Source organism: Mastacembelus armatus, chromosome 1 (assembly GCF_900324485.2).
Source record: "Mastacembelus armatus chromosome 1, fMasArm1.2, whole genome shotgun sequence".
Classification (NCBI taxonomy): Eukaryota; Metazoa; Chordata; class Actinopteri; order Synbranchiformes; family Mastacembelidae; genus Mastacembelus; species Mastacembelus armatus.
In genome coordinates, this window is record NC_046633.1 from 13,971,950 (window position 1) to 13,995,021 (window position 23,072).

At 37.0% G+C, this 23,072-nt stretch overlaps 1 protein-coding gene across 2 annotated transcripts in view; it reads right to left on the minus strand.

The window, feature by feature from the left end:
- Window positions 1–23,072, minus strand: part of sorcs3a (sortilin related VPS10 domain containing receptor 3a) — a 197,720-nt gene that overhangs the window by 83,786 nt on the left and 90,862 nt on the right. For both annotated transcript variants that reach the window (XM_026303245.1, XM_026303244.1), the window contains one exon: window positions 2,947–3,046. In XM_026303245.1, coding sequence (XP_026159030.1) covers window positions 2,947–3,046 — 100 coding nt within the window. The remainder of the gene's footprint in view (window positions 1–2,946; window positions 3,047–23,072) is intronic.

Sequence of the window (23,072 nt, forward strand, 5' to 3'; positions counted from 1 at the left end):
GCTAGTAACAAAATTTCTATGTGGCGTCCCTGGGCATGTAGACGCAAACACTAATATAACTAATGCTATTAAGAGAAATAAAAGCAAAGCAAATACTAAATTCTGAATTCATTAACAGCTCGAAACACAAATACAAGCTGGAATGTAAGAAGAGAGCCCTAAAATGAGGATTTATTAAATAGAATTACAGCATTTTGATGTTACCCCAGGAAAACTATGCTGTTGACACACAGTAAATCTAATATGAAATGGGATATATTGACAAAGGTACAGTTGCTAGCCTGCCCACTGGGAGCAGCGTGGGGTTCACTGTTTTGTCCAAGGACACTTCAATGTGTGAACAGGAGAAGCTGAGTATTAAAACGGCCAATTCTGTGATCAGTGGGCAACCTGCTCTACCATCTGAGCCACAGATTTTGTTTGATATTTTTTATGTTATATTTTTGCTGATTCTTTAACAGTGTGATCCAGCTCTTCCCTTATTGGTCCTGTATGAGAGGAGTTTGGCTTTCAAATACGCAGCTCATAAGCACCAGAGTGATGAATGTGTTTGTGCCTGTATACTCCGCTTTGTGAATTGCCCATAGGAGACTGCTGTCAGATTGAAGTCTTCTTATTAATCTATGATAATATATAAATCTAAAATGATATAATTAAAAGGAATGTCTCTTAGACAGGCCTGTTTTAAATAAAGGTTTTCTTTCCTTTAACATTTTTATGGGGCCAGAACAGTGACAGTTGAATTTTGGCAATGAAAAATAAACTTTACAATGAAAAATAACACTTGGCACTGCAAACATAATTGGAACTGAAAATCAGAACATCGGCAGTGAAATTTGTGTTGAAAAGAGAAACACTAGCATTGAATAACATATTAATGCTGAAAATAATAAAATTTATTTCAATGCCAAAGTTACTTTTTTCAATGACAGTCTTCTGATTTTAAGTCAATGTTTGCTTTTAATTTTTTTTTTTTTAGCTTTGTTTCTCTGTCGCTGTTAGAAAAGTATCATTGCTGCAAGTTAAGCAGCATCTGCACAGCAAGGAGAGACATGTTAGTCCATACTGCTGTCCAGTCCAATGACTCTCACATGACTGTAGACCTCAGATAAATGAATTGAAATAAATTGCTTCCATGAGCAACTAAGTCTGTTTCTGCCCTGTTGTTTTTTTCTACAGAAAAATGACCTGGTTTGAAGTTAGTTTTTAACAAACTAGGCTAGCATAATAACATTAGGGTAGTTTGGCAGTGGTCCACTGGAGCTAGTGCTAAAGTTAGCATATATCTCAACACTAGGCCTTAGCTAGGTAGCTAACCTGTGGTCAATGGTAACGTAAGTCTTTGGTTGTTTGGTGACTGTTTTTGCTTCAGTTTAGAGGCCTGCTGCTACTGCACAATGTCTCATAAATGTGGGAACACAAAACATGCAGCAGCCTCAACACCAGAGGTAATGTTCAGGGTTTGTACTTGTTGATCCTGCTGCTCATGTGACTGCTGCTGTGGACTTGCTCCAGTGGACCTCTGCCAAAACCAATATAACATCATTAACCCTCAGGGGTCGACAAACACGCCGGCATGTTTTGTGGCATCTTCTCCTGATAACGCCAAAACAAACTTAAAATACTCCGTCGGTTTTGATCGTACAGATAAGAGCAATATATCATTCGAATCTGTAAAGGGTCTAGTTTTATTTGTATAACTCACAACAACAAAACGCTGTGCTTTTGTTAAATAAAGAAAGCAGACAGGGTGCACTCTCTGTCTTGTCTGTCTCTGTCATCTCTCTTCACAGTCACATAAATAAAACAACCAGAATCTTAGCAAATACTTGCCTCATAATATATTCATATGGAAATAATCTGAGGTGAACCAGGTAGTTCTGTACACGTCCCTGAGAAATAACATAAAATGTCAAGCTTCATCATAGAATTTACTCACTTTTTCTGTGTGTTTGGATGATGGTACACTACATGGGTGAAGAAGCGCTTTGTATGTTCCAGAGAGCGACAAATAGTTTACTTTGTCCTCAGAGGAAAAACGCGACTCAAATGACAAACGTTTGCATCTGCATTGTACTGCAGTAATTCCCTCTCAGCAACATTCCTGACTGAAAAGCTCATTATGTGGGTCTATGTCTTCATCTATATCACGACTATTCATGCTCAGACACACCTTCCTGCATATGTCTTTTCTAAACAAAAAGTATCTTAGAAAATTTAAATCAGTGTATTGTTTTTTGTGAAAGAGTGAACAAGATGACTTTTACATCATTTTGAAGCAAACACTTTTGGCTACAAGATGCATTTCTTGAAAGTCTTGTAAACCAATGTTGTGTATGTGTTTTATGGTCTTATTTCAGTGACTTAAAAATTTTCACTAACCATGCATAAACGCTGTTTTGTCAAAAACACAATCACGTATAAACTTGCTGCTCACATATTATTGTAGCCCAGTTTGTGTTGATTACAGTGTTATCAGACTTTTAACCATTAATATGTTTAAAAGCAACTGAAAAAAAACAAATGTCAGGGCATGTCAAAACTTGTCCATGGTCCCAAAACACCCTCAGGGTTAAAAAGTAAATAAATAAAAAATGTGGCATTGAAAAACATGGACATCAACAAAAACTGTGAAGATTAGAACATAGTCACTGAAAAAAATAACTTTGAGACCGAAAAAAAACTTTCATCAACAAAAAATGAGAAGATTATAATTATTTTTTATTATTAAAAATTAACATAATATTTATTATTTTTTAATTTCACCACAAATATTTCATAGGCAATATTTTATTTGTCTGTTCCGATTTTGTTTTCAGTGCCAAGTGTCATTTTGCAGTTAAACTATCACTGTTCTGGCTCCGTACATTTTGACACTAGACACAGTTTAGTGCTGAGCTGATAAATCCTTATGAAAATGAAATAATAAAACTTGATATTTCTCACCTTTCTCTTGTTAGTTGGACAGACGTAGAGGTAACTCAAGACAGTTCTGGATCCAACTTTGTCATTCATTCTCTCATATGTGGAGCCATAGTCAGTTGATCTAAATGAACAATATAAAGAGAATATGCATTAAGAAACAGGCAAATATCACTGTAATTCAACCAGTCAAAAATCACACTGAAAAGCTTGAAACTTGAAAAGCTAATGACTAATAGAAAGATTACTGGGATATTGCACAATTCATGTCAAATGGTATTTATTTTGCAGTGATGAATGAATGGAATATCACATCCTACATTAAACCAACAAATAGACTGAAACTGGGATGGTGCTGTACATATACAGTTACTCTTACAGGAGTTAAACCTTTGGCAACGGAAAAAGAAGAGGTTAACCAATCACATATAGCTGCCAAAAAAACAAACCATTCAAAAATGTCTGGGGGCCTGGCACTGTAAATAATTAATTCTCTCCCGATGACTACTATAAAATAAAATATGAGTGCAAAAACATGTGGATGTTCCTAAACCCTTGGGTTTTAATAATTTAACAGTGGGAATGAGCCTGTTAGCCAGCCTAGTCCCTAGAAACTCCACATGAATCCGTCATCACTAGTAAGAACAAAATCTGCCTTCAAGTAGAATATCACAGCATTCACAGCGTTGTACTGTCTTTTCCTTTTTTCTACCAAAGCTGCATTCATGTGCTCCGGATTTTCAAATATTTCTTTCTGAGAGAATAAGAGCATCCACCCACAACTGTGGCATAACTCAGATTTGCAGTTTTTTTTAAAGTCAAACCTCCCTACTTGTGCTACTTGAGCAGGAACAGGGTTTCAGTGAAATTACAATGAGATTTTTCTCATTCAAATTCAAACCCAAATGCCTCAGAGAGACATAGCAGTTGCTATGATTACACAGCACAATAATGAGTCGGAGACAACATCATTTCCACTGGATATTAAAGTGGAGCTGTGGGGAGAAGTGCTGCACTGAGAATCATCCTGACTTGGAGCAGGGGCAGTGAACTACTCTGTGGTGTCTTCTGAGATTAGATTTCATAAATACCATTAAAACATGTTGTATTTGTGTCTGGGACATTGTAAACCATGCCTTAATCATGTAGTCACCAATATGCAAGGTGAAGGAAGGTGATTATATCTTTGGTGAGGACAGCAGGGAGAATTTAGTGTACCAAAATAAACTGTGCCTCAGAAGGCTGTGTGGCTATCAGTGACATCCTCCTTTTCATGCTCTTCTCTATCTAATCATCTTTTATTAACAATCTACATGCTGCGCCCATCACTGCAAACTCAAGCATGCAGAAAAAGGAGATTAAAAAAATTGCATTTTGACATGGATTATATGCTGTTGGTTATATATATGCTTTGAGAAGGAAACAATTTATAATCCACAGAAAATGAGTATACAGTGCATTTAGAAAGTAAACAGACCCGCTTCACTTTTTTTCAATTTTGTTATGTTGCAACCTGATACTACAATTGTTTTTTTTTTTTCCTCATTAACCCTGCATTGTAATTGCAAGGTTGACCTTTTTTTCGCTGCCATATTGCTGTAGTAAAAACACTTAGAAACTATCTTTGGCTGTTTATCCTCGTTCACCTCATTGAGTAGTGTATGTAACCGATTATATCCTGTGGGTAGTGCTTCTGTAGAGAAATAATATTGTCTGAAAGCTGTTCAAAAAACCAGAAGTGTCTCGGTCCTGCATGTCTCCTCAGAAATGACAAGGACTACATGTGAAATTTGAGGTAAGAAAAATATATTTCCATATGTCACTTCCAGACACCCTAACAATAAATTTTTTCAATGAAGATTATAAATCAGACAATAAAATGTACATGTATGATTCTACAGAAAATGTGGTTGACCGCTTGGTTGAGCTGCCAGTGTAAGCAGTCAGCCTAGCACAAGTCGCTAATTTCTCATTTTGTACCCGATTTCTAACCATTGCTAATCATACAATTTGTAAACTACACAGACATAATTATATCTACATGTTTCCCTACTTGTAAACACATTACATATATGAGTAAATATCTAAACTGTGGCTTTTGTACTTCTAGAGACAGAGCTGGCTGAAGCCACCCTTGCAGATCTGGATGGCAGATTAGCGCCATTCATTTGATTGGTGAGCACTGTTGTAGAACAAATGGTCATAGCTCAAAAAATATACATCATACAGCTTCAATATTTGTATTGTGTGAATCTGTACAATTGTATGAACATTTTATAATAATTTTTAATATGTCAAAATAGTTTGCAATACACAGCTTGACTCACACACACTAAAAGTCTACTAAATGAAGAGGCAGCAGCACAATTTTACTAGCAAATATTTTTTTGCAAATGCATTTCTTAGTGTGCAAGTCATAGGATTAATCTACACTCAGTACTCCATAATGACAAAGTGAAAACAATATTAGGAATATTTACAATAGATGGGCAGCATAGTGGCTTAGTGGTTAGCACTGTTGTCTCACAGCAAGGAGGTCCTAGGTTCGCAACCCAGCAGGGACCTTTCTGTGTGGAGTTTGCATATTTTCCCCGTGCTTGCGTGATGTACCCCAGTTTCCTCCCACAGTCCAAAAACATGTATGTCAGGTTTATTGGTGACTCTAAATTGCCCATAGGAGTGAGTGTGAGTGTGTGAGGTTGTTTGTCTCTATGTGGCCCTGTGATGGACTGGTGACCTGTCCAGGGTGTACCCCTGCCTTTTACCCAAAGACAGCTGGGATAGGCTCCAGTAGAATCCCGTGACCCTAGCGGTCTAGATAATGGAGGGATTGAATATTTAAAATTTTTTCAAAAAAGGAAAAAACTGAAATATCACCATTTCTCTTGATCTTTGCCAAGATGTTTCTACACATTTACTGATTTAAATGGGGCTATTTCAAGGAGGGGCTATGAGACCATGATAACACGGTCCGCCAAATAACCACTGACTCAGCCTGTTGCTCACCATGAACATAAATTCACGTACAAATTCTCCTGGAGCTCCTAAACCACAAATAAGTCTGTGCTGTCTGGCATTATTTATTCAGAAAGTAGCAGGATCTGTTAACATTAACTTCTAGCTGAGTGACTTTTTGCTGCTTTCGTAGCAGCTGAAATAAGCTAACAGATAGCAGTTAGCGTTACGTGTAACACATTTCTTTGCATTACCTGCATGGTTTTCTCGGTAAAACATTTATGATTCTTATAATTTTAGAACATCTGAAATGTTGTTTGTTGGCAGGCCAGCTAATGTTTAGCATAGATTTACACTAGCTTACAATCAGTGCACTAATGTCAAAGCGTTGCCATGACTACATCCCAACAACTCAAGTGAAAAGGTGTGAACTCAGTTGGACGCTGTCACTTAGTAAGGAATAACAGTATGACTTCAGCATGCTGCACAGTGTTAAAACTAGGGTTGAGCTAACAGTACATTCAGCTAACAGTATCACAGGAAAGGGAAATGTCAATGTCTTAAGTTTATCTTAACTGTTTGTATAATACAATGAGCAGTAATTGATCTGTGTGGCTAAAACCTTTAATATTAATCTAACCATAGAAAGCATACACTGCCTAATGACATTGATTCTGATTCCTTTGCAGTTCCTTTTCTGGTTTCGTCACCTATAATCTTTACATGCGCTATCAACTTTAATGAAGTTGACAGCAGATGTGAAGATTCTCAGTCGTCCAGGCGAAGTTATCTAGATATTGAGTCAAGGCAACTGGACTTCTAGTTTTAAGGTTGAAACGTTTCACTACTCAAGTAGCTTCATCAGTCTAAGAGAAAGCTGGTATGGAATCTCAAATTTATCCTATAGGTTGGTTTCACTCCACTCCTAGCCCAAATAGGCTCATTAGGTGGACTATGTAAATGGGGTGAGAGCTGACCCACACTCCTGAGTTGATAAGGCTGTAATTGCAACCAAAGTCACTTAAAAGAAGTAATGAGTAAAGGGTCTGAATACTTTTGTAAATTCGATATTTCAGTTTTCTGTTAATGAAAAAAAAAAAGAATTTAAACAATTGTGCTATCAGCCAAATTTGGCTTGCCCTTGGGCCTTCTAATCACATGAAGTCATGCTTACGTTGAAGCAAAAAGCAAACAGTTTTTGACCTCCTAAAACCTGGCATCCACATACATGGACATCACATTTTTGGTCGTCTGCACCTTAATACTTTTAGGTGCCCCAGGACCGGATCCGGTCCCAAAGTTAGTCCATAGTAATTTAAGATTGAATAACCCCAGCGACTACAGTTTCTTAATATTTAACAACAGTACAAATACAGTACAGTACGCTGGTTCTTACCTTTCTGTCGTGTTAGCTACTTCATATGTGTACTCAAACATCGAGTGTCGCATATCATTTTGTTCGTTAGAATCCATATAACAACACTGTACCAATGTTTTAGTCCAAGAGACGTAATATTATACAGTAGTAAATCCATAAAACCATCGTCCTCCTCATAAAAAGCTGTAATCCGCTTCGTTTTACGGTTGATTTCGCCGTTTATTCAATAAAGTTTGACATAGCAAGCTTCTGTGAATCACATAAGGCCTCAATCACACTTCCGCACCCTCAGAGCAAATCCCAGTCAGGGGGCATAGACTAACTTCGATTGACAGTAGAATCAGCCAGTCGCATTGTTCATCAATGATGACTGACGCATCTTGTAGCCAATGATGAGGCCTTTCCAACAGTATATGACTCGTTATGTTTGATGACGCAACAGTGGGCTTTAAATAGCCCCCTCCGCTACTGTAAATGTTGCCATGACAACGCTGGGCAAGCAGCGCTCGACGCTAGAGGGGGAGGGGAGTCATGTTTCACATTTTAACGCGCGCCGATAGAAAACTGGGAAGCTTTTGCTTCAAACGACACCAAGGTCATCAATATAACTCTTAAAATGTAAGAACAGCAGCTAGTTTAATTTGGGTATGTGTTTTTCAGCCGTGTGCCGAAAAAAAAGGGGGGGGTACCCATTGGGTTAATTCTGTGTAACTGAAACCTGTTTACACAAATGTGGATTAACTGTTCCCACAGACAAAAAGGACATTCCTAGTTTGGACTAGTAGTTTTGGAGTGAACAAAGCAAAAACAAAAGCAATAACAAAACATTATCAGATGTTTGTCAAGGTTTTTGGATATTTTGTTTTTCCACATCCATGTTCAGATGTTGAAACAGTTATATATGCAACAGTGACAATGTAAAATATGGAAAACAGTGTTCAGGCTGGAAATAAGATATCTACACTTTGTTACACAATGATGTCTCAATTGTGTTCTGAGGAAACTCAGACATATTTTTTTTTCAAGTGCTTCAAGTGTTTAAAGATAATATCTGGTTGTTTTTTTATATTGGTTCCACCTAACCCCAAATAAGAAATCTAAAATTCAAGCCAAACCAAAGCTTAGGTCTTAGGAGGTAAATTATAATAGCATGTCTAATTTATCATCTGGAGATGTTCTGTCTTGCATTTTCCACTTTGTGAGTATGGAACTAAGAACTGTGTGAAAAACTGTCTCGGATGCTACTACACTGACACCAGCTTTGTGTTGACTGGATCACCCTCAACCTTCTGCATGACAACAGAAATAGGCAGGATCTAGAATATATTCTGTCTGACATCTTGTACAGTCACTGTCAGACAGGCTGGTGTCTGGGGGGAGGCATTTCTGCCTATTTGCTCTTTGCAAAACAGATGCAGGTCTGGTGTGACCAGTGCGTGACACTTGCTGTCACTGTCTCACAGAAAACTGCAATTTTTTGGCCTCACCCTCTCACTCTTTATTAAAGGAGTAAACCTTAGAGAAATAATAAGATGGTTACTTGTTCTAACTGTAGGTAAATGAACACAGACAGAGCCGTTTGAATAGCAATCCAGTATCTCTTGCATTCCTGTTTGAAATGGATGATTGCACACCAGAGTTTACAACAGTTAAGTCCCAACAGAGAAATGTAATGTAAAGGGCAAGTACATAAAAGTTATACTTAAATGGTCGACTTGTGTAAAAATGTTTGGTTACTGTTCCCCATTGTGTCATGCTAATAAATAATATGTGCTTGTTCTGTAGTTACATTAAAACCATATGTATAGAGCTTCCCTTACTGATGCATGCAGCATATCCCATACAAAATAAAATCTGCACCTCTGCTGTGCCTCCTATGAGTATGAGTTCTATATAAAGGTTTTGTAACACAGACATTCATTGCATGCAAGACACAGTGAGACAAATAAACCACTGCCAATCGAAAGGTTGATGGGTATATGTTCCCTATTGGCCAGTGCTGTAACAAGAATCCCTGCTGTTTCACTAGTCACTGATGTGATGTAGGTTTATAAAAAGAAACAAGTGAAAATTCAGTGTCCAGTCTCATTTTTAGTTGAATGGGCTTATCAGTATTATTTCCCAGGTGTAATCCAGTTTGAGAACACAGACTATCCTCATAAAACCAAGGCTAGGCTTCAGTTTTTGTAGAAACATGTCTGTGTTTTCATGAAAGTCTGCAGAGGAATGAACCTGCTCTTATAGTTGATTATTATCAATTATTATTAATTATCAGCTATCTGAGCCTCACTAGTCAGTTGCAACTTCAACACTTCACTGGCATGTTTTAGTCATTTCTTCACCATCAAGACAGCTTGTATACTTTCTATTACTACAATATGGCTGGTTGCCATGTAAAGAAAGGAGGCAAAGTTTCACAGAGGGTGTAAGGAAGAAAGAAAATACTCCCAATGCCTTGACTACACTTGCAGAGCATCACAATGCATTTAGCCAAAGCAACCTGTTTCCATTTCTGTTGAGACAAGCAGTTTGTGAGCTTTCCCATGGATTTAATGACTGTTTCAGGCTTATGTGAAAGACAGCAGCTGGAAATATTTTTGTGACTATCAGTAAAACAGATTAAAGCAGATTTGACTCAGGATGTTACATCAGACTCTCGAGTGAAGGATTCTTCTTAAATTTGTAACAGTGAAACAGATTTAGCACACTGGCAATGCTATGTTCCTTGAGGTACTGTACAGCATTTAAAGAGCAAAATTAATTGCTGCAACATTCAGAGGCTACATCTACAACCCTTTTTTTCTTTCGTTGGAAAAGTTTCTAACACAATATTAAAATTCCAACAATTCCAAAGTGTGATTTGTTAGACTTGTGACTTCCTCTTTAAATAAAACAAATTCAAGTACACCATAAAGGCATTGGCTGTACCTGCACAGTCGCACAGTAGAGCTTTCCATTTGCTGTTATTTGTAAAATAATGTTCTCAATTTTTCTGAGAGCCACAGAGAGATTCGGTACAGTGCACTGCAGTGTAAGAACATCAAATGATTGGAAAAAAAGGCAGACAGAAATTGCATTAGGGGATGTGTTTGTGAGGTTTTGCCAGATGGCTGCCAGTAAAGCAGAACAATTCAGCGTTGGTGTACAACACTGTTGACCATGCCTGGGAGAGAGAGAAAAGCCATATACTTCAAACAGTGAAGAAAGAAAACTCCAAACCAAATCATCTTCATTTCTTAAGCTTGTACAGCCAAAGCACATCACCCTGAAGCATAGAGGAATTACAGAGAAATGAAGTCTGTTGCAATATTTGTTCCAAGGAAAACAAAAGGTTACTGATCTAACTACTGTAAACCTAATGTTTGCTCACTTGCTGCTGAACAAAAACTGTGCATGCTAATGCATACAAAGCAGCTAAGAGACACAATGAGAACCTAAAGCACCAATTCAATATTCATCAGGGGCCAGAAGATGAAAGCATCTTAAGGTGCTTGTCAGCGTTGAACCAAAGCAACAACAACTCAATTGACTGTCCTCGGAAAGAGAATTACACAGAGGCACAGGCGGCTCCAAGAGTGAGACAGAGAGGAAAATGTTTCTTAGCAGAGAAGCCTCCAGCAAAATCAAACCTGAGGACTTTGAACATTCACTGACTGATGCACTCGAAAAACACCGGTGAACCGAAGCGTTGTGTGCAGTACTGAGGGGTCAAAGGTAGAAATGCCTGAATGCATCGCAGACATTTCTACTGCAATTGTCTGAATTCTTACAGTCGTTTGTTCCAGCCAGACTCTGGGGAGGAGAGAGCCAATTTCTGCTCCAGCCACAGGTCCATGGACATAATCCAAGAAATCTGACTCGCCAGGAAAAGATCTAAAAAGAGCTTGTGCTAGAACAAAACGCCTGAGAGTTGAGAGTAGGAGAAACCAGACTTAGGCATGCTGATAATCTTTTTTATTAGCCTTTATTTACAGCATAGGAGTTACTGAGAATTTTAATTCTTCCTCAACACTACATTCATCCAGCAAAGATTAAATCAAATACTTAATTCAGAATTAATAATTCCATAATCCAAGAGCCATATGAACTGCTATATTAAAATACACTAACTCTTTAATCACATATAATGTCCCTGAACTAGGAATTCCAACAATGATCCTATCAGCTCAATATGTAATTTTTGTTTACTACAAAGAGCAGTGTTCTTTCACTTGTGTTTCAGAACTTTGTATGCACCTGAGAGGCTACAATCATTTGCAATTGTTTTAATGCTGTGACTGCACAATAAAAACAAAAAACAAAAAGAAATCAGACCTTCCTCCCATCTGAATCTATAATAATTAATTTGAATGTTAAAAAAGCCAATTTTAGCCTACAGTGGACATCTTAGGAATCTAGACAACCAGAGGTCAGAGATCAATTTGTCTATGCGATGGCCCTTTAGCGACCTGTCCAGGGTGTTTCCCTGCCATTTCGTTTGAGGCATGAGGAGGTGGCTCCAGCCCCCCTGATGGTAAACAACAGTAAGCAGCCACAGAGAATAGATGGATGGATGAGTTGCTCAGAGCATTTAGTTTGTTACTTGCAGCCAGTGCACTGCTTCATTTAACCAACAGATTAAGTGCTTTAGTCCAAAACATTAGGTTGGCAGTCTTGACAACATTCAAGCTGAAACACTGTTGTCATAGTTCATTGTTACACCAAGAGCCAAGATAGGCATATTGGTTTAATTGCTTTAACAGCTTCTCTGTCCAATCATTTCATAATAAATAAGGCAAAAAATAATGTTCTAAGAGGGACAGAGAAAGCAAAGCCAATCATAGCACTGTTGTTCCGTAGCAATGTTGTCTGTACACATACAGTATAGTAACATACCATAGGCATTTAAACATGAGATACTATAATCAGCATAATTGCTTTGTATGCTTATTAGTCTGTTGTAGGTAATGTTGCAAACCAACAATTTGGCATGCTTTACTGCAAGATTAGAGTTGTGATAAATACAATGGATGACAATGGTTTGTCAGACTATATATACTATTAGTGGCTACTTATTTTAGATGCACCTAAAATGCACCCAGATCCAATCAAACGCATTTTTTTAACATAAGGTCTGCTTTTATCATGACTGTAATATTCATTTTTGTGGACACTGTCATAGAGATATTTGTTAATGTGCATAAAAACGTGGCTGGAAAGTCACTATGTACTGCTTTCAGTCCAGCCATGGCATGGTTCCCCTGGTTGGATGTGAGGGTAGGCCTTGGTGGTTTCTACACAGTACTTGTAGTTTTAAAGAAGCAGACAATACGGGAGAGCATAAATGTTGCATCTGTACATTTCAACTAACATTAAAAGGGATGAGAGTCCACTGAATTTATAGTCATGGTGCAGACAATCTGACTTGTGGCAGTACTTCACAGCTGAAATCAGTTTCCCTATATGTCATTTTTGTTTTGTTTCAAAGAAAGATATACATTTGAAAAACAATCTTCATATTTATTTATGTTTAATCTATGGTATTTTATGATTTAATGTACACTAAATAAGTTCAGTGATCTTGAACATATGAGTTCCTCTGTTGCATTGAAAAACATTTTTTTTTTTTAATCGGGTTGAATAATTAGTTCAATGTGGTTTTAAAACTGAACAATTTATGTTAGCTACAAAAAAGTTCAACAAACTAACAAGTTAAACTAGACACACAAACAGATAATATAGCACTGACCTTCAACATGATAACTGACAAGAAACACCAATGACTTAATTTTACATCATCATCATAAATGTTTTCTTCAAACTATAAAAAAAAACAATGCATGCTGTGTCAACTAATTTGTGTTTTCTTTCTTAATTCAATACACTGAGTTTCCTCTCAGTTCATTAATGATTCATAATTTCAAGTTACTAGACCTTTAGTTACAACTAAAGGTTATAAGTCAAAATAACTTAGATTATAATATTTAACTCCACTAAATTCCTTCAAATTGTTTATAATGTTTTACAGTGCAGACATAGGGGATCTGATGGCCCAGTCTCACTTCCCAAAATACAATATATACAGTGTAACAATGTGATACTATATGTCAAATTTCCACTGACTTCCACCAGCAAATGCATTTGTTTTGAATGATGAGGAAAACAAAAAAAACAGGACAAAGAAAGCTTGTTCTGGCATTTGCTGTATGCGAGGTAAATGAAATGGTACTATTACATTAGATCTACAAGAGAAAAAAAAATGAAGATTGTGTTGCAGCATGTCTTGAGCAGAAGCTGCAAACATCTATCAGCATATAATAATCACTACTACCATCAGTAAAGCATATCTGAGCAAGGAGAGTAAAATTGTAGAAGCTGTCAAGGAGTTTATCTGTGAAACGCACATTCACACTGAGCTCACACAGTCACAACACGAAGTCATACTCATAGGTGGCACATACACATGCATGCACGCTTGCATCTCTTCATGCTTTCACTTAAGGCAACTGCTGCACAACATTGCCTCTAATGCAGAATCCACTGAAGCATAATGGAAAATGACTTTGGAGAATTGTCACATTGAGGTCGTAAGATACTGTATTTGCAGGTGTTTCTGTGGGAGAGCACTGAGTTGTCAGTGAAACCCATGTGAGAGTAGAAGACAGTGAAGCATGAAAAAAATAATGGAACCTCAAAAGACTGAGCACTATATGCCAGTCTCTCTTTCTTTCCTTTCATTAGATTAAGAAATGTGTTTGTGCATATCCGCCTGTGCGTGTGTTAATGTCTGTGTCTGTGTTAGTTGGAGATAGTGAGAGGAAAATATAAAAGCAACCCATGTGTGAAACAAACAGACAACAGGAAATGTGCCTGCCGACCGCAGTAGAATCTGCGCTGCTGCTAATGCAATGTGCCGAGAAAGTCAGAGACAATCCTGCTGTGTAAAACAAAAGATTTCACATAACAACCTTGTGCTGGAGTGTGATACATATATACAACAAGCAAACCAGAAAGGGAGAACAGAAGTTTATATAAAAAATGTAAAGAAAATCCACACAGTATCCCACTCATCAGGCCTTACCAAATGTAGTCCTGACTGCATCATTGCACCATTCCAGACAAATGCAGTGTTGAGGAAATACCTTGAAAGAGCAGCTGGAGAGGGAGAGAAGTGCTGACCTTCAAAGATCACTCTCAGTGACACTTTTGTCATGTATCCCACTCACAGATCATGTTCTCCATTCAACCTTGACAGCTGGTAGGCGAGTATCTTTGGTTCATCCCCTTCCTTGCTTGCCAGTCTAGCATGGTTTTTTCCAAAACTGTTTAAATAAAGTATAAAACTTAAAAAAAAAAAATCTTCTCCGACCTGATGTCTTTTTTCATGAGGTTGAGAAGCACTTTTTGAGGTTACCAAAATGAAATCTGCTCGACATACACCTTGTTTTCAATATGAACATATGCTGCTGACCTGACCCATATTTTCTCCAACCCTGTCAATTAAAATGGCATACTTATTGAAAGCTGTTTACAGAACCAAGTGCTCAAGCACAATGAATGAAAATAAATGGCAAAAATATGTTAAATATAAACATATTCAATATGTTTGTAGCAAACATGATCAAAGACAAACTACGCTTCATAGCAAAATGTAAATTAAAATGCAGTTTAGTTGTATAGGAACATAAGTTTTACGAGACGGGGTTGATGGTCTCGTGACTTAGTGATCTTACCCAACCCTTTATTCTTGTGTTCCCTCCACTCTGCGGTGAGATAACAATCATCTTCCCTTGCAGTCAATTGAAGATGCTACTGTAGATTTGATTAAATTAGATTAGATCACATTAGATTACATTAGATTAGATTAGATAACACTTTAATGATCTGCTGGCAGGAAAATATGCATGGTATTTGATTTAAACCTACGTCAAAGTCGTCTTCAGAGAAGAAAGCCCCCAGTATATATTTCAAGCCTGCGATGCTGGCAGGCAAAGAACAACCAGAAATAACTTCAATTCATTATTCATGCCATGAGAAGGTGTGGAAAACAGCCATTTGATGTATATATGCAAAGAGTAAAATTGTTTCATAAATAAGCATCAAAAAGAATTAAATGCTTTATACATTGACTATGATTGTGATACCCCAGATTTGTATCAGTGTAGTACTACTTGAAACCATGATATGATACAGTGGCAACCGCATAAGATCGCAGCTTGTCATTATCTCAACAGACCAGTGGGAGATACTAGGCTAAAAAGGTACTCAGAAAAATGAGTATTATTTTTATAAAGGAGATCAGCATGAAGCACAGAAATGCATTTTTCCAAAATGAAAAATGTCACAAATGTGGTAAAATACGCTATTCCTTGAGCTTGCAGGAACAAGAACTATAATAACCAGAATTATTGCACTGTGGTTGCATGCCTCCGCCAATTAGCCAAGTTACATTTTACATGCATGTTGGACTGTACAGCACCACTGACTAAGACCCAGAAATTCAAAGAAATTTGAAGAAATTTCCTCAAGACAAAGGATTCAACACATATTACATTCACAATAGAGGATGGATAAAACAAACTGGTTTATATACGGATGGACAGATAGGCGTACAACCTGAAAACATACTGCCTCTGGCCACACCGTTAGGGAGGTATAAAAGAGAAAAAGGAGTGAATGGAAACAAGGTAAAGAAAAGCTCAGCAATGCAACAAAGTGGATGAGTTTAGTGACAGAAGTGGGTCAGAGGATATTTAAAGTTTATTTTATTGAGTAAACTTAAGTAAAGTCCAAGTATAGTTTATAGTGTAAGTATACTAATATCAATGTATTTTTATATTTTTTAAATGTACTATTTCAAGACTTTTTGAGACTAAATTTGTCTGCTTTTTGTTTATAAAAGTATAGATTTAAGTACCCTTTAGGTGCAAGTGTAGTAAACTTTGAATAAATAACTAATTCATATCTAAGTTTAATGTTGTACTGCAACTCTACTGTGCATTGAACTTAGTAATATACTTCAAACCTAGTTTGAAGTTGAAAGTAGACTTTTGCTAGTCATGTAACACTCCTATCCATTTTTAGTTAATAAATGATTATTTTAGTTATAAGACTATTAAACATTGAGTACACTAATTTACCTCTAAGTTGTATTTTGTACAACAACTGCAGCACTGGTCTGAACAGGAAACTATAAGAACTTTGCCCTTTTAATAGCTTCCTTTTAGTTTGACAGGCCCTTAGAAAATCCACATTTTGGTACACACAAGAAAATGACTGGAACAATAATAGTGATCAAACAATTTCTATCCTGGGAAATCTCACTAGTCCAACACGCCATCATGCTAGTACACTGTCTAGTATACTAGTGAACTTATACACTACAAGTCAAAAGTTTGGACACACTTTTGACTGGTACTGTAGGTACTAGTTACATCTTTGCCAAATTGATAGAACTAAATGAGCAGTCATGAGTCATGTCACAAGTCTAGTACTAGAGAGAGTGACTTATTACTAAACTTGATCCTTTTGCTACCCATGTACTGTTTAAACTATTCCACCCAAAACTACAAAACAAATACTTAAACATTACATGAGTAATTAAAAAGCTCTATCTGTTTTCCAATTGTTATAAAAATGTATATAAAGAAAATTTATATGAAGAAACTCATGGAAACCATTGGTTTAAGTAAGTATTTAATCAATATTTTTGACTCTGAAATGCCAAACGTATTTGTAGCATTGGTAGCAACAACTGAAATCCAGCCTTGTTGGGCTAGATAGCAACCATGCAGAGGTACTCACAAAATGTGCTGCATTTGTAGGTGTCTTTGCTTTCACTCTCACCTGTAATGTCTGGACTTTCAGAATTTTAATGTCAATATAAAATGAAAAAATTGAGGTAAAAAGATGGAGGTGATCCCAAACTTATACTTATACTTACTTATACCTATACTTATATATACTTAGTCTATACTTGATATAATTAACTATAAATAAGTATAGACCAAATACACTTATGTGTTTCTGTATGCTTGTCAATATAAAGTATACTACAGTATAAGTACAAGTACAGTAGAGGTTAAATATACTTAAAATTTTCTAGAAAATTTTGTAGACATGCTTGGAATAAGCTGATGGCATAAGATGAGGCACTTTCAGACAGGAGGATTTTTTTGTCATTTTTCTTAGAACCTTTGTGTTCGCACTGCAGGAACTGAGAACTTCTTAGAACACAGTTTTAGGGGAATTTTCTAGCTTGTACTTTACAGTAGGAACTTTTCCAGTACAATAGGAACCACAAGTGACATAAATTTATGTTGATACATCAAACACTAAGCCTATGCAGCATTATTAAAAGAAAACCCAAATGGACTATGCCTATGGGACAGAGAAATTTCTGAGATCTCGATGGATCAAAGAAAAAAAAAATTGTGCAGAAGTGTCGTTGCTATGCCAACCATCAGACAGCTTACATTACTTCATGCATTCCTACTGGCGGTGGGAAAGGACAAGTATGTGAGAGGTCTCCCAGCTAAACATAATGTTGCATCAGAAAATATAACTTCACTAACTCAAAGCACAGCATCCAAAGCAAAGACAAGGAAATATGACGAGGCATATTTCACCAGTACAATGGTGGGCAACAAGGAGAGACCAACACTAACATTAGCTTCTGATAGTTTAAAACTGAACAAATTAAGATGTAAATTATTTGCTTTGCTCAATAAGAAGTTGCAGTTTTGTATTGTTTTTTACAATGCTGTTGCTGTCCTCTTGTCTTTTTCAGCGTATATCAACAGAGGAAAGGGTTGTAAAGACACAAGAGGTTCAAGTATGCTTTCACACATTTCCTCAAACATATTTATTCCATGGTATTTGGAGATAGTTTAATAAAGAGCCGTCTCTAAAGCAGCTTTGGTTTTATAACTCAGTAAGGTTAAATTGTTCTAAGTGCAGAGGCAAAACAATGACAAGAAATATTATCCTTTTTAATATGTGCTTCACTGACTGCAGGAATCGCTGAATTCTTTTTTTCAGCTGTGTCGTGAATAGATGAGGGCTGCAAACAAACTTTTGATTTATATCTGCCATAACTTCCTTGGATTTATGCTCATCATACACTGTGTATGCAGAATCCAAATTTAAATCATTTCCTCCTTTTCTGTCAGTATAGAAGTCACTCGCCAGGGATGAACAACTCACAAATGCAAGAACACCAGCTGTTTCCCAGGTGGGGACTTGGTAAAGTACTGCAGGAATGATAAAAGCCAGGCAGGGATGTAAGAAGTCTGCGCACGCTCTAAAAGTCTTTTGTTTGATCGCCTGCTCATTTGCCAGTGTGCATCCTGTTGCAGCAGCACAGGGGTAAATACACTTTTGTTGCCATTTCCAAAGAGAAGGGGAAAGAAGTGTTCTCCTGGAAGGTGAGTGGGATCTATCCTTCAAGACTCTGCAGTGCCTTTATCTGGTACCTTTCTTCTCCCTGATAAGCAGCTCCAGAGCCAATCATGTGGAACTTATAACTCAGACATATGAAAGTGAAGTTTTACTCAGGTAAGTAAGTGGAAGGGGAGGATGAGGAAGAATGAAAAAACTTTCCTCCAACCGTCACTAAACTTTCTTCCTGTGCTGCACACACTCCTATGCTATTCACACACTCAGCAGTTGTGACAGGGTCTTTTAGCATTGGCAGCATCCTGTCGAAAATATTAACAGATCTGAGCCTGTGGCCTCTGCAATGACTATATAACCGGCCCTTTTGCAAGCAGCTGGCAGCTGGTATGAGCAAAAACAAAGCATGTACCAGCTATAGCACCCATGCCACCAGCTGCATCACCAGCCACCGCAGTCCAGCACTAGGCTGGGGGCAACTGATGTCAGAATGTTGTCCTCCACAGAAATATTTGTGTCATTTCAGATAAACAGCGGAGTCAGAGCACTCAGGCTAGCCACTGCTGTCAACCAACATAGGACATGTCATACATTTGAGGGTTATTGACTTACTAGTCTGTATGTCTTTGAATCCCTCAGAGAGAAAGATGTAATACTTTAGGAATAAACATGAAGTAGTAATAACACTAGTGTGGAAGGTTTACAAATCAATTATTTTTAAACAGTAAAAAAAAAAAAAAAAAAAAAAAAAAATCAGTTTAACATTTCTAAATGGGGAGGAAAAAAAAGAATTTTAATCACTGCAACATCTGAACAGATGATAACTTTAATTACCACAAACCGAAAACAAACCAGAACCACTTAACAGAGAGATGCCCGTGTACTGCAGTAGTGTGAAATTCCACATTGCCTTTAGACTAAAGCCTCATGATGAAATTCAGTATCCGCTGCCTGGACAGATAGCAAATGAGTACATGCTTCAGGATATGAGGACAAAGCCCAAGAGTGGGCAAGTGAAAAGGTAGGAATTTAAATACTGTGAGAAAAAATCATAGAAAATGACCTCTTTAATAACAGCAACAGTGATTTATGCATTAACTTCAAGGTAAGGCATGGAAGAGAAACCAAAAAGCTTGCATTAATTCATAGTAAATTTGTGCAGCTAGTGACATGGGTGCATGCAAGTAATACATGATTTTTCAGGCTGCATATAATTCAGTGCTGCCATTTTTTAATTACTATAAAATGTATTATATGTGCATTCATGTTTGCAAAAGTGTGGGCTTTATATTGACTCCTGGCTGACAGCTGCTTATGAATAATCCAGTCAAACTACTTCTGTCTGACAATTAGCATTAGACTGATGGACGCTTGTGATCTTTGTAACGACATGTATTGTATGCATGAAAGCACTGGTGGAACCAGCGCTGTATATGAATGACAAAGCAGCTTGGCATATAAAGTTCAGTGTTTTAACTTGTTTTAACTGTAGCTTTATTATGAGTCTAGTATCCTTATAGACAACACAATTTACTTCCAATGTAAGTACTGTAATCATATGAAGCAGCAACATTGCTGAAAAATAAGTCCTTGCTTTATTTGGAACTAATTTAGAATGTGGACAAGCTCATAATGTTAATATTCCCTTATTGCACAGGGAAATCATGTCCATGCACAACCTACTATAGGTCAGTTGACAGTTTATATAATAATTTTATAGATTGCCTTAGTTTTTTATCACCGTTGTAAAGGGATGATTAATTCGAGGACTGTTAGACAGCATTAATTTTAGCTGGTGTATCTAATAAACTAGCTCAGTATATTATCTTCTTATGATGATTTTATGGCAAATGTTTTAGCAAGCATCCAGTGGAGATGAAGCAACTTTAACATGCATTGAAAGCTATGTGTGTGGCCAACTGACACATGAAAACATTCACTCTTTTTAGCACAGCTGTCTTGAAAACAGATGTCCACGTCTATGGAAACAAGGACCATAAGACAGAGAGAAACAAAATAGTAAAGTTGCAGGAAGTAAAACCAACATAATGGTCTAGAAATCGCTGAAATGCAGAGCCAGTTGTTAATTCTCTGTTGATTCATCACTATAGGTGACACCTTTTACATTACACATATTGATAAGGTCTATTGTTAATAGAAAAAAAGTGATTATTGCAGCTTTAACCACTTTGCAGTTGCCAGAAAAAGTGAGGATTGTTATTGTCCATTTCAGTATTTACTATTTGGGTTTCAATTTTAGGAGAGCTTACAATAGCTCTATCAATCTTATTCTTTCCTGAACTGCTGTTGAAAAGTTCTGGTGAGCCCTGGCTGGTGAGGTTTTGAAGGAAATACCAAATCCAATTGCAAAAGGTCACTAACATCAGGGGGGTCTCTCTGAGAGAGCTGGGCCCTTATTATAGGCACCGACCTGTGAAATATCAGATAGCCTGTGAGCATGCTCACCAAAATGATGCAATTTGAGAGGATGTCACTTCTCACCTCCAGGTGACCCCATCCTGGCACAGTGTGAGAGGAGGAGTGATAGTGAGGAGCTAGCTCCACTTTTTCTGATGGTGCCTGTATTTAATGTCAATTTAAAAAACAAGAATTAAACAAAATAAAAGTCGATAGGTTGTTTTTTAAACACATAATTTGCTATCTGCTAGCAATCACTGAATTCAGTAAAAAAACAGGGATTGGCTCTTTTTCAGCATTTTGTATAATTTGATTTTAATGACTGCTTCCAAAGAATAATATCACTCTGACCTTTTTTTGTAAAATTAATACTGTACTCTGCTTTTAACTACTTAAGTTCACAAATACTTTTGTCTAGACCTGAAGCAACTTGTGCTGCACAAAAATGTGCTCCTGTTGTCTGTTACATAATACTTCATAATCACTGTCATTTTCAGTGACACTAATTTCAGACAGTTATCCACATAATGAATATTTCTTCAGAGCAAACATCATTACAACTGTAATCAGCATGTTAATAAGAGGCAAAAAAGAGTGAAGAAAATGTTCCCTTTTTTTATCAGATCAGCGTTAATTTGCTGAAGGCAACTATAAGACCAATTAAATCAAAATAATTAGACTCAAAAGTCTGATCATTTGGCATGAAAATTTGCTTTAATAAAATAGAACAAATTGACTAAAATACAGTAGTGCTCCATGCAGGATGTAAAAAAGTCAGACAAAAGTCTTCTACATGTTTATTGATGTTATGATATAGAGGTCTACTGGGGAAATGTTGTTCATTTTCAGAAATACTGATTGGACTATCTCAGACCACAATATTTTTGTTAAGCTGAGTAGCATTTTTGCTTCAAGTGTTACAGAATCAGTGAGGCACTTAAGAGTAGTATGCTTTAAAAATATTGCATTGTAAAATATACACTGACTGCACAAGACTAGAGCTCTTAAAAACACATGCATAAATGTAGTGTTTATTATTGAGGTATTTGGAAAGTAACAGTGTATAGAGCAAGATCTCTGTGCCAGTCGGGAAGACAACTCAAGACCACTACCTGTCTAATTTGTAATGTTGCCACATTTGTCAGAGCCTCCAGTTATAAACTTCAGTGTCATTTGGTTTTTATCTCTCTTAACAGCCACTGTATGTAGAACCTATCAAGGGAAACTGTCTGAATGGTACAAAAAAATAATCATGAGCTCTAACCCACTCAAACCAAGCAGCCTAAGCTGAAAGCTGCCCAATGAAGCAACACGACTCATATGATATGCTATTCTCACTGTAGTAGCTATATCTAATCCAGCCTTTGAACAGTTCAACTGACAGCCATGATGCCTTTGAGATGTAAATAACTTCATGTGTCAATGCTAACATGCTGATGTAACAGATAAAATGTTTATACCATATTCATGATTTCTTCAGTGTGTTAGCATGTTAGTTAATTAACATCCATCCATGCATTATCTGTAACACTTGTCCTGTAAAGGGGTTGCGGAGGGCTGGAGCTTGCTAATTAACACGGATGAAAGGCAGTTGAGGGCTGTGGGGAATGTCATTAGCTTCACTGGTACCCACACTCACAAGCTAAGGTATTGGACAAACTGGGATTCTGACATAGTGGTGCTACCTGAGAAGTTAGGGGACTATCAATATTATCACAGTTCATCCAGAGCTTGAATATGAGTAGAAAATTTTATTGTGATTTACAGTTATAGTTTAGTGAAACCTGGTGTTGGTTCTATAGGAAAAGTCAGGGGAGAGTAGAATCTATTGTCTGTATACCATGTATATCTGTACAGTTACAATATATATCTAATAAATAATATTTCAGTCTGGACCAACTTTGTGGACCACTGGACAGACTGACGCTGCTAGCATGGGTATACATGTAGCCCAGGTCAGGATCAGGTTTTTGTGAGTACAAATTAGGTTTAGTTGGACTGGGTCTTAAAGCTGAGGGCAGAACTT